This window comes from Triticum urartu, chromosome 2 (assembly GCF_003073215.2).
Source record: "Triticum urartu cultivar G1812 chromosome 2, Tu2.1, whole genome shotgun sequence".
Taxonomy (NCBI): domain Eukaryota; kingdom Viridiplantae; phylum Streptophyta; class Magnoliopsida; order Poales; family Poaceae; genus Triticum; species Triticum urartu.
In genome coordinates this window covers 84,428,033-84,439,565 of record NC_053023.1, presented here as the reverse complement: position 1 = coordinate 84,439,565, position 11,533 = coordinate 84,428,033, and the positions used below count along the sequence as shown (strand labels likewise).

The window sequence follows — 11,533 nt, the reverse complement described above, 5'->3', positions numbered from 1 at the left end:
CAACTGTCGTGGAAGTGTCATGGCAGATGTCCTCATGGAAGGACTTAGTTATGGAGCCATTGCGACGAGGTTAGCTTAAAGGGGTTAAACGGGACAAAGGACACGGATAGTTTATACTGGTTCGGCCCCTTGCGGTGAAGGTAAAGGCCTACTCCAGTTGAGGTGGTATTTCTAGGGTTTCGATTACCAGGGAGCAAACACACTTTGCCTAGCTCTCGATTTGATGTTTCTTGCCCTAAGCCGCTGCCGGGTCGTCCCCTTATATACACGGGTTGACGCCCTGCGGCCTACAGAGTCCCGGCCGGCTCATACAATGTGTCCGGCTCGGTGACGTATCTTACATGCCTTATATTACAAGTCTACTCATACATGGCTGTTTACACTTACGGGCCTTAAGCCGTCTCTGGGCTTGGGCCTCTTACCGGCCTATCTATGAACCGCCGTCTGGTATACTCTTGGTCTTCATGGATGAACCGCCAATGTGGTTGACCCGGCCCCTCCTGGGCGGGTCATACCTGATAGTCATATCCCCAACACTACCTATCTTAATGGAAAGCATCATCCCCATTATCTATCTTAGGGGTGGGGGTGCAGGGGGTCGCCGGAGGTTTTCATCGGTGGTGCGGGGCTTAGAGGGATGGCCGCGACGGTGGCCAGCAACGATGGTGGGGGAAGCTTGAGGGGAGGGTAGGGCGCTCTTGGGTGCCAGGGGCTCCTCCCTTGGTTTGTGGAGCTGCGGTGGTGGCGGTGAACCGCAGTTATGGATGGCGGCGTGGCGGCACCACATAGGTGGGTGTGCTTTGGTGGTCATGGAGATAGGTCTCCGGCCTTCCGGGCAAACGTGGATTGGTGGTCGAGAATGGTCCCCTGCTCAGTTTGTTGCGCTCAAATGCTACGGGCTTCCTTTGGCTTGGCGGTGAAGGAGGTGATCCGGGCAAATGCCTTGCACTTGCTTGGTGGGTGCCGATGATGGCGTCGCTCTCGAGCGTCACATTCCTTCCTGAAGGCCTCATTGTGGAGCTACCTCTACCGCCACGAGTGTCATGTGATCATCGGGTGAAAACCTAAGCTCCGTCGGAGCGGGCGACAACGACCCCTATGTTGTTACCTTCTTGGAGGTGTCGCCTTGGAACCTTGACACTTATGGGGCAGCGGGTTTTACGATAGCTGCAGGGTTGTCTCGTGGTCAGGGTGGTGGATGCCGAGGTGGTGGCCCCCAATGGTGGATGTACGCCGAGGCGGCGGCCTTGGATAGCCATGCAGCGGCGGTCCTATATATGGGGTAGACCCGTGGCTCATCATGGTATGGGTATGTCGGAGCGGCAGCTCCGGAGCCGGTGGTGTGTGAATTGTGGCCTTGGGTTGGGTGGTCGACGAAGCTACATTGCTTGTGTGGTTTTTTGTCCTGGTTTTCCTCATAAACTGGGTCATTATGTGAGGTTTTTGATCTGGTTTTTGTTATAAACTCGATCAATTCTATTCTTTTTAGTGCAATTCCAGAGCTCCTCGCCCTCTAACGATGTTCTGTCAATAAAAAAAGATTGCAAACGAGTAAGAACGATCAACCGGCCGTAGTAGTACATGTATGCGTAGGTACGTGCATTGGGCATCCCATGGCCTCCACGGACCGTAATAGGTTTACCAGCTGGTGACTGCGAGCATATCGTTCTGGGTGGGTGGTGGGCGCGCAAGACGATGACGCGCGATGAAAGCCTGCCGTCTGATCGGCTGGCCACCTGACGTCGCATGCATGGATGAGACCGACCAGACCGGCTTGATGCATGGAACGGGTTCGATCAAACTTGATTGTGATGCATTGCGTTGATGCAAGATGCGTGTGTGGTTTTTTTTTGGATAAAAGATGCGTGTGTGGTTGGTTTGAACTCTTTGGGAGTGATTTTATGCTTCGTCAGTCACAATAAAATGTGTCCACGCGTTCACTCACAGTCGATTGAATTGTTAAAAAAATGATTTGCAGCTGCCTATGTTATACTCGAACATTGACTGTGAATCCATATACATGGGAGATGGAAAGATTGCAAACGAGTGAGAACGAGCGACCGGCTGGGTGTGGCGGTCATTGTCGCACGCACATCTGCACCCTCCCATGCCGCGTACCAGCTGACTGCAAGCGTATCCTTCTTGGAGGGCGCGTCAAGATGATGACGATCAAAGCCTGCCGCCGGTTGGGCTGGCAACCTGACGTCGCATGGAGAGGACCGGCTTCATGCATGGAACGGTTGGAAGAAATTTGATTATATATACAGTATGATGCAATGATGCATAGATGCCCTTCGTGTGGTTGATTTGAACCGTTTGGACAGTCTTTTTTTCTTGTTTTTTTTTTTTTGCGGGGAGACGGTCCTTTTTGTTGTTGCTAAAGCATTTTCATGTTACACTGGTCATATATTCATGCTTTCCATCTCACCATAACTACAGACTTTTTCACCGGTGCAGCACGGAAAACACAAGGAAATCCAAGCAAAACAGAAGGCACGAGTCTTGGTTAAATCTCATCTAAATAAGAGTTTAACGGACCTTTAAACTCGAAAAATTACCATTCTTTAATGTAGCCCATGTCATTCTTTGGGACACTATATGCAGGTTGTCTAGTTTCTCAAAAAAAAAATATGCAGGTTGTCTAGAAAAACAAAGTCAATCGATTTTCTCAACAAATGGATTGAGAATTTGAGATCTGTTGACATTTTTTCTTCCTTCCGAGCACCCTTCTATCCTTGCCTTTCCTTTTGCTGTGACCCCGTGCCCTGAAGCTGCTCACCGCAACATCCCCGTCTCGGGCGAGGTCGCTATCCAATCATACCGGCGTTTGGAGTTAAAAGCCCCTGCACCGGTGAGTTTTTAATCCATGTATGCCAGGGAAGGCAGGGAGTTTGTCAGGAATAATTGGGTTGGTTTGGCGTCGTAACTGCTCGCTCGCGTCGCTCCAGGGGCGGCACGGGCGATTCAGATCTTAGCCGCCGCCTCCCCGCTCCCTCCACCTCCGTCCCCTGCCGCCGCCGGAGGAAGCCGCCGGAGGAAGCCTGCGTGGCTGACGGCGGCGGTGGGCCTTCATCTCCTAGCGTGGCAGGTGGCGGCGAGGGCCTTCCATCCTCATGCGACGGGATCTTCGGCTGCTGTAGATCGGCGGCCCTGGACGTCGAGGTGCACGCGGCGGAGAGGGACGTCGGGGCGGCAGCCTCGGTCTTCTTCAGCGACCTTGGCGATTGTTGTGGCCGCGAGGGCGGCACGACGGCTTGTTGTTGGGAGCCGACGAGCGACGGCATGAGGGCTGTCGTTCTGCCTAATAAAGGCGGCGGTCCTATGGTTCCTCTCACGTCAAGACGAAGATCTGCTTGATGCTTGTCCTTGATCTGCTTGATGCTTGTCCTTGATCTGGCTGGAGTGTCAAGTTTCGGAAGGCTCCGCCTGTGAACTCTCATGGATGCCTCATGCCTGGAGATTGCTGGATCAGATGGGATTCGTTTGTGCGCACCCATGTTTTTTCCGACCATTTGGTTTCTGGAGGGAGGGGCGCAAAGCTCTGCTACTTGTTGCCATCATGGGACATGTCTTTTTCGTTCCATGATGAAGTCAGAGGCAGAAAATGTCATGGAAGCTATGATCTGAGGACTAGTAAAGGTGGTTCGAGTCTTTGCGGTGACGAGGAATTTGCTTGGTTTTTCGGGAGTCGTAGTAGCAGAGGGTGAAAATCCAAGGTCTGAGCTTAATTGGTTGTGCCTAGCAATGGCTTTTTTGAGGCATTGTTTTGAGAGCGTGGACTTTCTTCAGGGTGAAAACCTATGATCTATGATCGGGAGATGACGGCTCTTGCGCATTGTTTACTTCTTGGAGGCGTCGCTTTTGGAGAATTTGGACTTCAGGTGTTGTCTTGGTGGTGTTTGTACTGCTGCTTCAAGGACAAGATCACTGTAGCGGGACTTTTCTTTTTTAGCTTTTCTTATTTTAATTTTTTTGATTGTGTGCATCCGTAGTGCCAGTATGGTATTGCGTTGTTGCAGAGGCTAAATATAATTGATATCTTCGCGATATTAATATATTTTTTATAAAAAATGTATGCCAGAAACACCGTGGCCAGCCGCATTATCTATCTTTGATTTGGTCGAAGCTCGACTTCACCGGCACCCCTGCCACCTAGCTGCCACTCATAGCGGTGCCCTACTCTCCGCCTCGAAGCTACGCCTCTTCCTCTCTCCCAAAATCTGTTGGCTGAAATTCTATATTTCGACTTACATATAACGAACATGTTCAAACTACTTGGTCGCACGAGTTGTGCTTCTACCAAAACAGCCGTGGTGACGAACATAGCCTATCTCGGGTGGTTAGGTTTTTTGTGGCGGAACCAACCCATTAGGGTTTAGGTCCTAGATTTGGTATTGGTGCTCGTATTTCGTTGGATTTATTTCAAGTTTTTTATGATACTCGTTCAGTGAGAGAAGACGTTCCCTTCATTAGCGGCAGTTGTTTTACTGGTGCGCTGGTCTTATGAGGCCTTAGCACGACGACTTTCCGATTGTCTACTACAACAAAGTTTGTCTGGCTTCAATGAGGGGAAATGACGCCGGCGCGTCTTCGGCTCGCTGCAGTGCTTGCAGTCGTCGCTAGATGGTCTATGTACCTGAAAGAATTTTTACCTTTTGTGTTCTTTGTACTATCATGACCGTTGATGAATACTCGTAGATTAAAAGTTTTCCCTCGAAAAAAAGGCCAAATGACCATCATTAACCAGACGCCAATATTGGTTAAGATGCAAAAAAAATGCCATCCGGAGGGCCGCGGTACACGTTCCATCAAGCACGCACCACACGCCCGAGGAATGCCAGGCGTAGTACAACACTTCCATCCATTTCCGTGGCACGCCAGGCCAAGCGTGGGAGAAATTAGGGCAAAGAATTTTTTTGTCTTTTTTGTGCACCAATCACTAGCCAATAATGAGATATGTTCTTGAGGATTCCATTTCGTAACTTTTGACCGGGACCATCGGCGGCAACGCGACACAATACTGCGTACGGCAAAGCTGCAGAATGCAACGGGCGGTCGACGACGCACGCACGCCGTCCTCCTCCTCCTCTTTATACCTCCACGCACACCGTCGTCCTCCACCTCCACGCGCAAGACCGGAACGCTTCTCCTCCCTTCTACCACCAAGCACACCGCCCACTTCGAAGCTTTCCTCCCTTGCCATGGCCGATCAGGGCGACGGAGGGGCTGTGGCTCCGGCGGCGCCGGCGCCGGCCGTGGTGCTGGGAGCACAGCCGGAGGAACCTGCCGGGGATGCAGGTTAGTTTCAGCGGACGACAGCCCCCTCCTTTCCTTGGTTCTTCGATTGCTTTGCTGTCCTGCAACCTGAAAGCCCCTCTTTTTCTTTCAGGTTTGGAGGAGCCGCTGGTGGAAGTGCACGATGCTCCCGTGCTGGATGCTCCGGTGCCCGTGGTTGGTGAAGGTGAGTTCCCGGCCGGCGCAGTCCCTCCTCGCTCTAACTGTGTTTTCTTCCACCGCTTCTCCCACTTTCTTTTTTTGCTTTTGGTAGACGCGAGCGCGCCGCAGCAACTCCATCTGCTATCTCGTTTCGTTTCGATTTCTATCTAGTTTTTTTGGTTGGTCAGTTCTGATGCATGTTTGATGTTTCTCTTGCGCTGGGTTGTTTTTCTTGGACTTGATGTTCTCCTTTGTGTTTCTTGATGATGCGCCGGTGAAGGCAAGATGGAGCTCGGTTGGAAAATTTTCCTTGCAGCGTTGCATGCATGCGTGCCGGATCCGGATGTATTAGGCCGCAGATCGTACGTAGCTCGAGTGCCTGAGGCAGCTTCGTGTGGCTGATCGATGAGCACTTGGTGCGAGATCTTGTGGTTTTTTCTGTCACACCTATTCTTCTTGTTTCCCTCGCTCCTCATGTGGTGCTCTTGCGTTTCAACTTTCTTTTACCGGCCGGCTGGCAAGACGACGTACGTACACACCCGCGCGGCTCATGTTCCAGATCTGTATGCTGTTCGAAACCCTGTACGTACGCTCCATCGTTTGCTCTGTGTTTTTCTTGAGTTTTTTTTCCCGTCCGGAGCTCATCCGCGGCTCTTGTCGTTCGGGATGGTGAATCGTGTTTCTTGCGACCGTACAATACATACGCCGATGAGGATGCATATATTTGCAGATGTGCTTGGCACAAGTGAGTGACAGCAATCAATTTCCCAATCTGAGGCGCCGTCGTTTCTCAACCTGTTGGTTTATTTCTTTCTTTCTTCTGGTTCATCTGCACGCCCGATAGAGATGTGTGTGCTGTTCAAGAACCTTCATGCATGTTCCATCGTTTCCTTTCCTTAGGCGTGGAGGACCCGCAGGAAGAAGAGGCCTTGGATGGAGGTGACAATCAGGCGCCGGCTCTGGATGAAGGTGAGCTCCCGGCGACTGCTTGCTCGTTCTTCCACCGCCTTCTGTGTTCCTCTCCTTCTGGACATGCAAGTCTGACAGATCCGGTTGTTCATTTTTTACTTATAGGAGTGGTGGACCTGCTGACGGAGCTCCTGCAGGAACTGGATGAACCCAAGCCGGAGGATGTGGACGAGTCAGCTGTCCGCAACCTCATGGACGAACTGGCGCAAGGGGAGCCCAAGAAACGGAAGATCGACTACACGCTGGCCACACAAGGACCGACGACTGGTGAGTACAGTACAGGGATACTCTGGATTCTCTGATTGCGTCAGATGAAATAAGTTGCTCATGCCTCAAATCCTGCAGCTGGCGGATCCGGTGCCGGCGTTGCAACCCTCCCCAAGACAGGCCCTTCCATAATGAACCACACGCTGCCTTTCATGGTGCCGCCGGCCGGTAATGACCTACCATAGCTTTGTTTCTCCTCGTACGTAAGTTGGGATTTCATTCTCTGCCATTCACTAAATTGAGATGTCTTGGCAGGAGCAGCTCCTCCCCTGATCATCCCCGGCTTCGGCTTGCCTTTCGTGGGAATGCCACCTGTGGGAGCCGGCGGGATGCCACGATTACCAATGCTGGCCAGCGGCGGGCCGCCGCCGCTGTGTCCCGCCTGCCACAGAGCAACCAGGCAGCCAAACCAGGCTCGCGTTGGCATGTCCCCATTCAATCGTCCAGACCCGCACATCTGCTTGTGCTTACCGTGCCAAGAGAGGCTGGATCAGAGGATTCAGTACTGCCAGGACTGCCGCGCTTTCTATGCGACGAACACAGGTTTCACGAGGTATGTACAATACTCCAACTTTCAACGGTACATATTACCACGTCCCAGAGACAGTACAGTAGTACGGATTTGCATAGCAGGGCTGATTACAGATGTACTCCCTCCGTAAAGAAATATAAGAGCGTTTAGATTACTAAAGTAATGATCTAAACACTCTTATATTTCTTTACAGAGAGAGTATCAAGTTGCATACAATGTTCTGTTTCTGTTTTTTAGCAAAGGAGAAGCAAGTTTTAATCGGCTATGTAGATCAAATTCTTATGTGTGAAAACACTAAAGGGTGTGTCTAGGGCACATCTAGATGTGCTCTAGTTATTGCACATCTAAGTGAGTGAATCAAGCATAAAAAAAAAGAAAAAAAAAAGAAAATATTCACATGAATCTTAGTGTAAGATCAATGACATATGACTTAGATGTGCAATACTTATGGCACATCTAGATGTGCTTTAGCAAAACTGAACACCTAAAAGTCTGATGCCGGATTTTTAGGCATGGCAAAACTACGTTTTTTTAGGCTATTTATATTCGCGCGAGGATGACAAATTCAGTTTGCAAGCACGCCAATTTTCTGACAAAAAAATGAATTGAGTTGGATTTTTAGCAAAGAGAAGCAAGTTTTAATCTGCTATATGTAGACCAAATTCTTAACTACTTTCCCCTAACACAACAATAGTATTCTGCTATGTAGATCAAATTCTTATGGAAACACTAAAAAAATATGGTGTTGGATTTTTAGTCATGGCAAATCTACGTTCTTATGGCAATTTATATTGGCGCTATTATGACAAATTTTAGTTTGCAAGTATGAAAATTTTCTGACAAAAAAATTGAATTGAGTTGGATTTTTAGCAAAGAGAAGCAAGTTAATAATCTGCTATTCCGCAAAAAAAAGTTAATAATCTGCTATGTAGATTAAATTCTTAAGTACTTCCACGTAACACAACAACCGTTTTTTTTTTTGAAACAGGAACAACAGTTTTGGTCTTTCATTATCTTAGTTGCATAACATATCATATTCTCATATATATTGTTCTAATGGCAGGTGAAGGACATGGCCCCTGGACAAACTTGGTAGCCTTTTACCTACTTTATTTATATCACCTTATTTTGCTTTGTGGAAATTTGATCACGGGTTCTGAATCTTGTGATGGTCTATTCTAAATGGCCTGTTGGTTGAATTGTGACGTTGGATTATATTCAGAGATGTATCGTGTGTGACGTAAACAACCATTGCACAAGTTTGAAGGATTTAAATTGTGAGATATTCTGCACATGGTTTATATCTTCGATTTGGTTTGAACTCTTCGAACATTTGTGATAGTCAAACCGTTCGAACACAAGTGTTATGCCATACCTGTGTATGATAATGCACACGTGTTTTCAGAGTTGTAAACGTGTGTGTTTGGTGTTAACATCGCAAACGATTGTATGAAATACTTTGGGATCTTGCCTAAGATCAACTTATGTCATCTACCACTCTCGATGTTTCCCGAAACCCACGATAGTTCCCTTCGCGTGCCGCATGGGCGGCCAACTTATAAAAGGTCCCGACACCGATAGCACATCTCTCGCTTACATGCATGGGATGACATGGTAGCCGATGAGATGCCCAGCAATGATCCCCTTGTCCATCTCGTGCTCGCGGAGTCCCACGTGGTGGCTAAAGAAGCAGACCGCTGCCGCGCCAAAGTGATGTCACGCCAACCCCAGCGCCGCAGCCTCATCCTTAAGGAAACCTGAGACGGTCACCATACAGCCCACCCAACTTCAATGGCAAAATGATGTCTGTTAAAAATAGCATGCAAATGTGCTTTTTTTTAGTTGGAAACTTGGCATGTGTTCATCATATGACCCATATAGGGTGTAGTAAAAAAATTAAGAGAGTTACGGCAAAAACTTGATGTACTTCGAGTACTAACTAAACACTCTCCAACGAAGTACCAGGATTTCGAACGGAAACCACCGCCGACCGCACAAAACTCATATTTTTACATCAGTTCTTTTTCAAACTTTTTCTATGTTGTCTACACACCATTGGAAGTGCCATGCGTACATTTTTCCACTTTATTAGTTGGTCTGCTATTTTTTAAAGTATTATTTTATTTTGCGGACAATAAAATGGGCAAAACGCTCTTTGGTTCAACATAACATGCAAATAACCCCAGAAAGTGATGAAACTTGGCATATAGTGTCATCATGGGACTCCTATATGGTGTGTTAGAAATTGAGAGTGTTACGACAAGAACTTGATGCACTCGTGTACAAACTAAACACTTTCCGGCGAATTATCAGAGTTTTGAACGGAAACCATCGCCTACAACACAAACTCAATTTTTTTACATCATTTCTCATCCAAACTTTTTCTACGTTGTCCACACACCACTAGAAGTGTCATTCTCAATTTTTTGTCACTTTTTGAGTTGGTTTGCTATTTTAGATGTATTACTTCATTTTCTGGCCACTAGAAAGGGCAAACCGCTCTTCGGTTCAACCTAATTTGCAAATGACCTCGGAATGGGGTGAAACTTGGCATGATGTCATCATATGACCTGGTGTGGTTAAAATCTGAGTGTTACATCAAAAATTGGTGCACTTCGTGTACAAACTAAACACTCTCCAGCGAAGTACTAGGGTTTCGAATGGAAAACCACCGCCTACCATACAAAAATTAAAAAATTACATCATTTCTCATTCAAACTTTTTCTATGTTGTTTATATACCATTGGAAGTGTCATTCTCAAATTCTACCACTTTATGAGTTGGTTTGCTATTTTAAAAATATTATTACTTCATTTTCTGGTAACTAAAATAAGGCAAACGCTCTTTGGTTCAACATAACTTGGAAATGACCTCGGAATGGGGTGAAACTTGGCATGGTGTCATCATATGACCCCCATATGGTCTGACAAAAAATGACAATGGTACGACTAAAACTTGATGCAGTTCGTGTACAAACTGAACACTCTTCAACGAAGTATCAGGGTTTCGAATGGATATCATCGCCTACCATGCAAAACTCAGATATTTTACATCATTTGCCATTCAATTTTTTTCAATGTTGTCTACACACCATTGCAAGTGCCATGCTCAAATTTTAGACTATCCTGGATTTAGTAAATATATGTTTTAAGCAATTTCCTTACTATATATGTGACGGGCACTAGTAGAGAACTGGTTAGCGACAACTTTACTTGGTGGCACATCATTTCGAATCAACGCCATCACTATTTTTTTTTCAAATAGTGGTGCAATTGGAATATTTGGAAACCAGCCATATAAGGTTAATATTGGTGTTGCTTTTTTTAACGTGCTACAAATTGGTGGGTCCTGTTGTACCGACCAGTTGGAAGATAGTGGCGGCGTTAGATTTCTATGCACGCCATAGTTAATTAGTCTAGTGCGGGCGTGCTAACTTCTGTTAGGCCAGAAATATTTTTTAACATATTTTTTAATTATTTATTAATTATATTAGTAAAAAATCATGTTATTACTATTATTAAAAATAATAATATCATTTTGTAAATAGTGAACAATTTATATTATATTTTAGTCTTCTATTATTTATAGTCTTTTATTATATTGAATCTTTTTTATCCTTTTTATCTTTTATTATTTTTAGAATTTTATTATTTTTAGTCTTTTATTATTTTAATTTTTGAATGACTTTTAGACCTTTTTTATCATTTTGAGTCTTTATTATATTGAGTCTTTTATTATTCTTAGTCATTTTTATTTGTCCTTGTTAGGGAACGTAGTAATTTCAAAAAAATTCCTACGCACACGCAAGATCATGGTGATGCATAGCAACGAGAGGGGAGAGTGTTGTCCATGTACCCTCGTAGACCGAAAGCGGAAGCGTCAGCACAACGCGGTTGATGTAGTCGTACGTCTTCACGATCCGACCGGTCAAGTACCGAACGTACGGCACCTCCGAGTTCAGCACATGTTCAGCCCGATGACGTCCCTCGAACTCCAATTCAGTCGAGTGTTGAGGGAGAGTTTCGTCATCACGACGGCGTGGTGACGATGTTGATGTTCTACCGACGCAGGGCTTCGCCTAAGCACCGCTACAGTAATACTGAGGTGGACTATGGTTGAGGGGGCACCGCACACGGCTAGAAGATCAAACGATCAATTGTTGTGTCTATGGGGTGCCCCCTGCCCCCGTATATAAAGGAGCAAAATGGGGGGTGCGGCCGGCCAGGAGGAGTCCTACTCCCACCAGGAGTAGGACTCCCCCCTTTCCTAGTTGGATTAGGACTTGGGAGGGGAAAGAGTGGAGGAGAAGAAGGAAGGGGGGGGGGGCGC

At 46.8% G+C, this 11,533-nt stretch overlaps 1 protein-coding gene across 1 annotated transcript; it reads left to right on the top strand.

Annotated features, from left to right (window-relative positions):
• The first annotated feature begins 5,120 nt into the window (after positions 1-5,120).
• On the top strand, positions 5,121-8,589 carry LOC125541132. The gene is made up of 7 exons (XM_048704606.1): positions 5,121-5,298; positions 5,390-5,461; positions 6,337-6,405; positions 6,511-6,672; positions 6,751-6,840; positions 6,928-7,225; positions 8,268-8,589. Exons 1-7 carry the CDS (start codon positions 5,202-5,204, stop codon positions 8,269-8,271), a joined length of 792 nt encoding a protein of 263 aa, XP_048560563.1. The 5' UTR covers positions 5,121-5,201; the 3' UTR covers positions 8,272-8,589.
• The last annotated feature ends 2,944 nt before the right edge of the window (positions 8,590-11,533 follow it).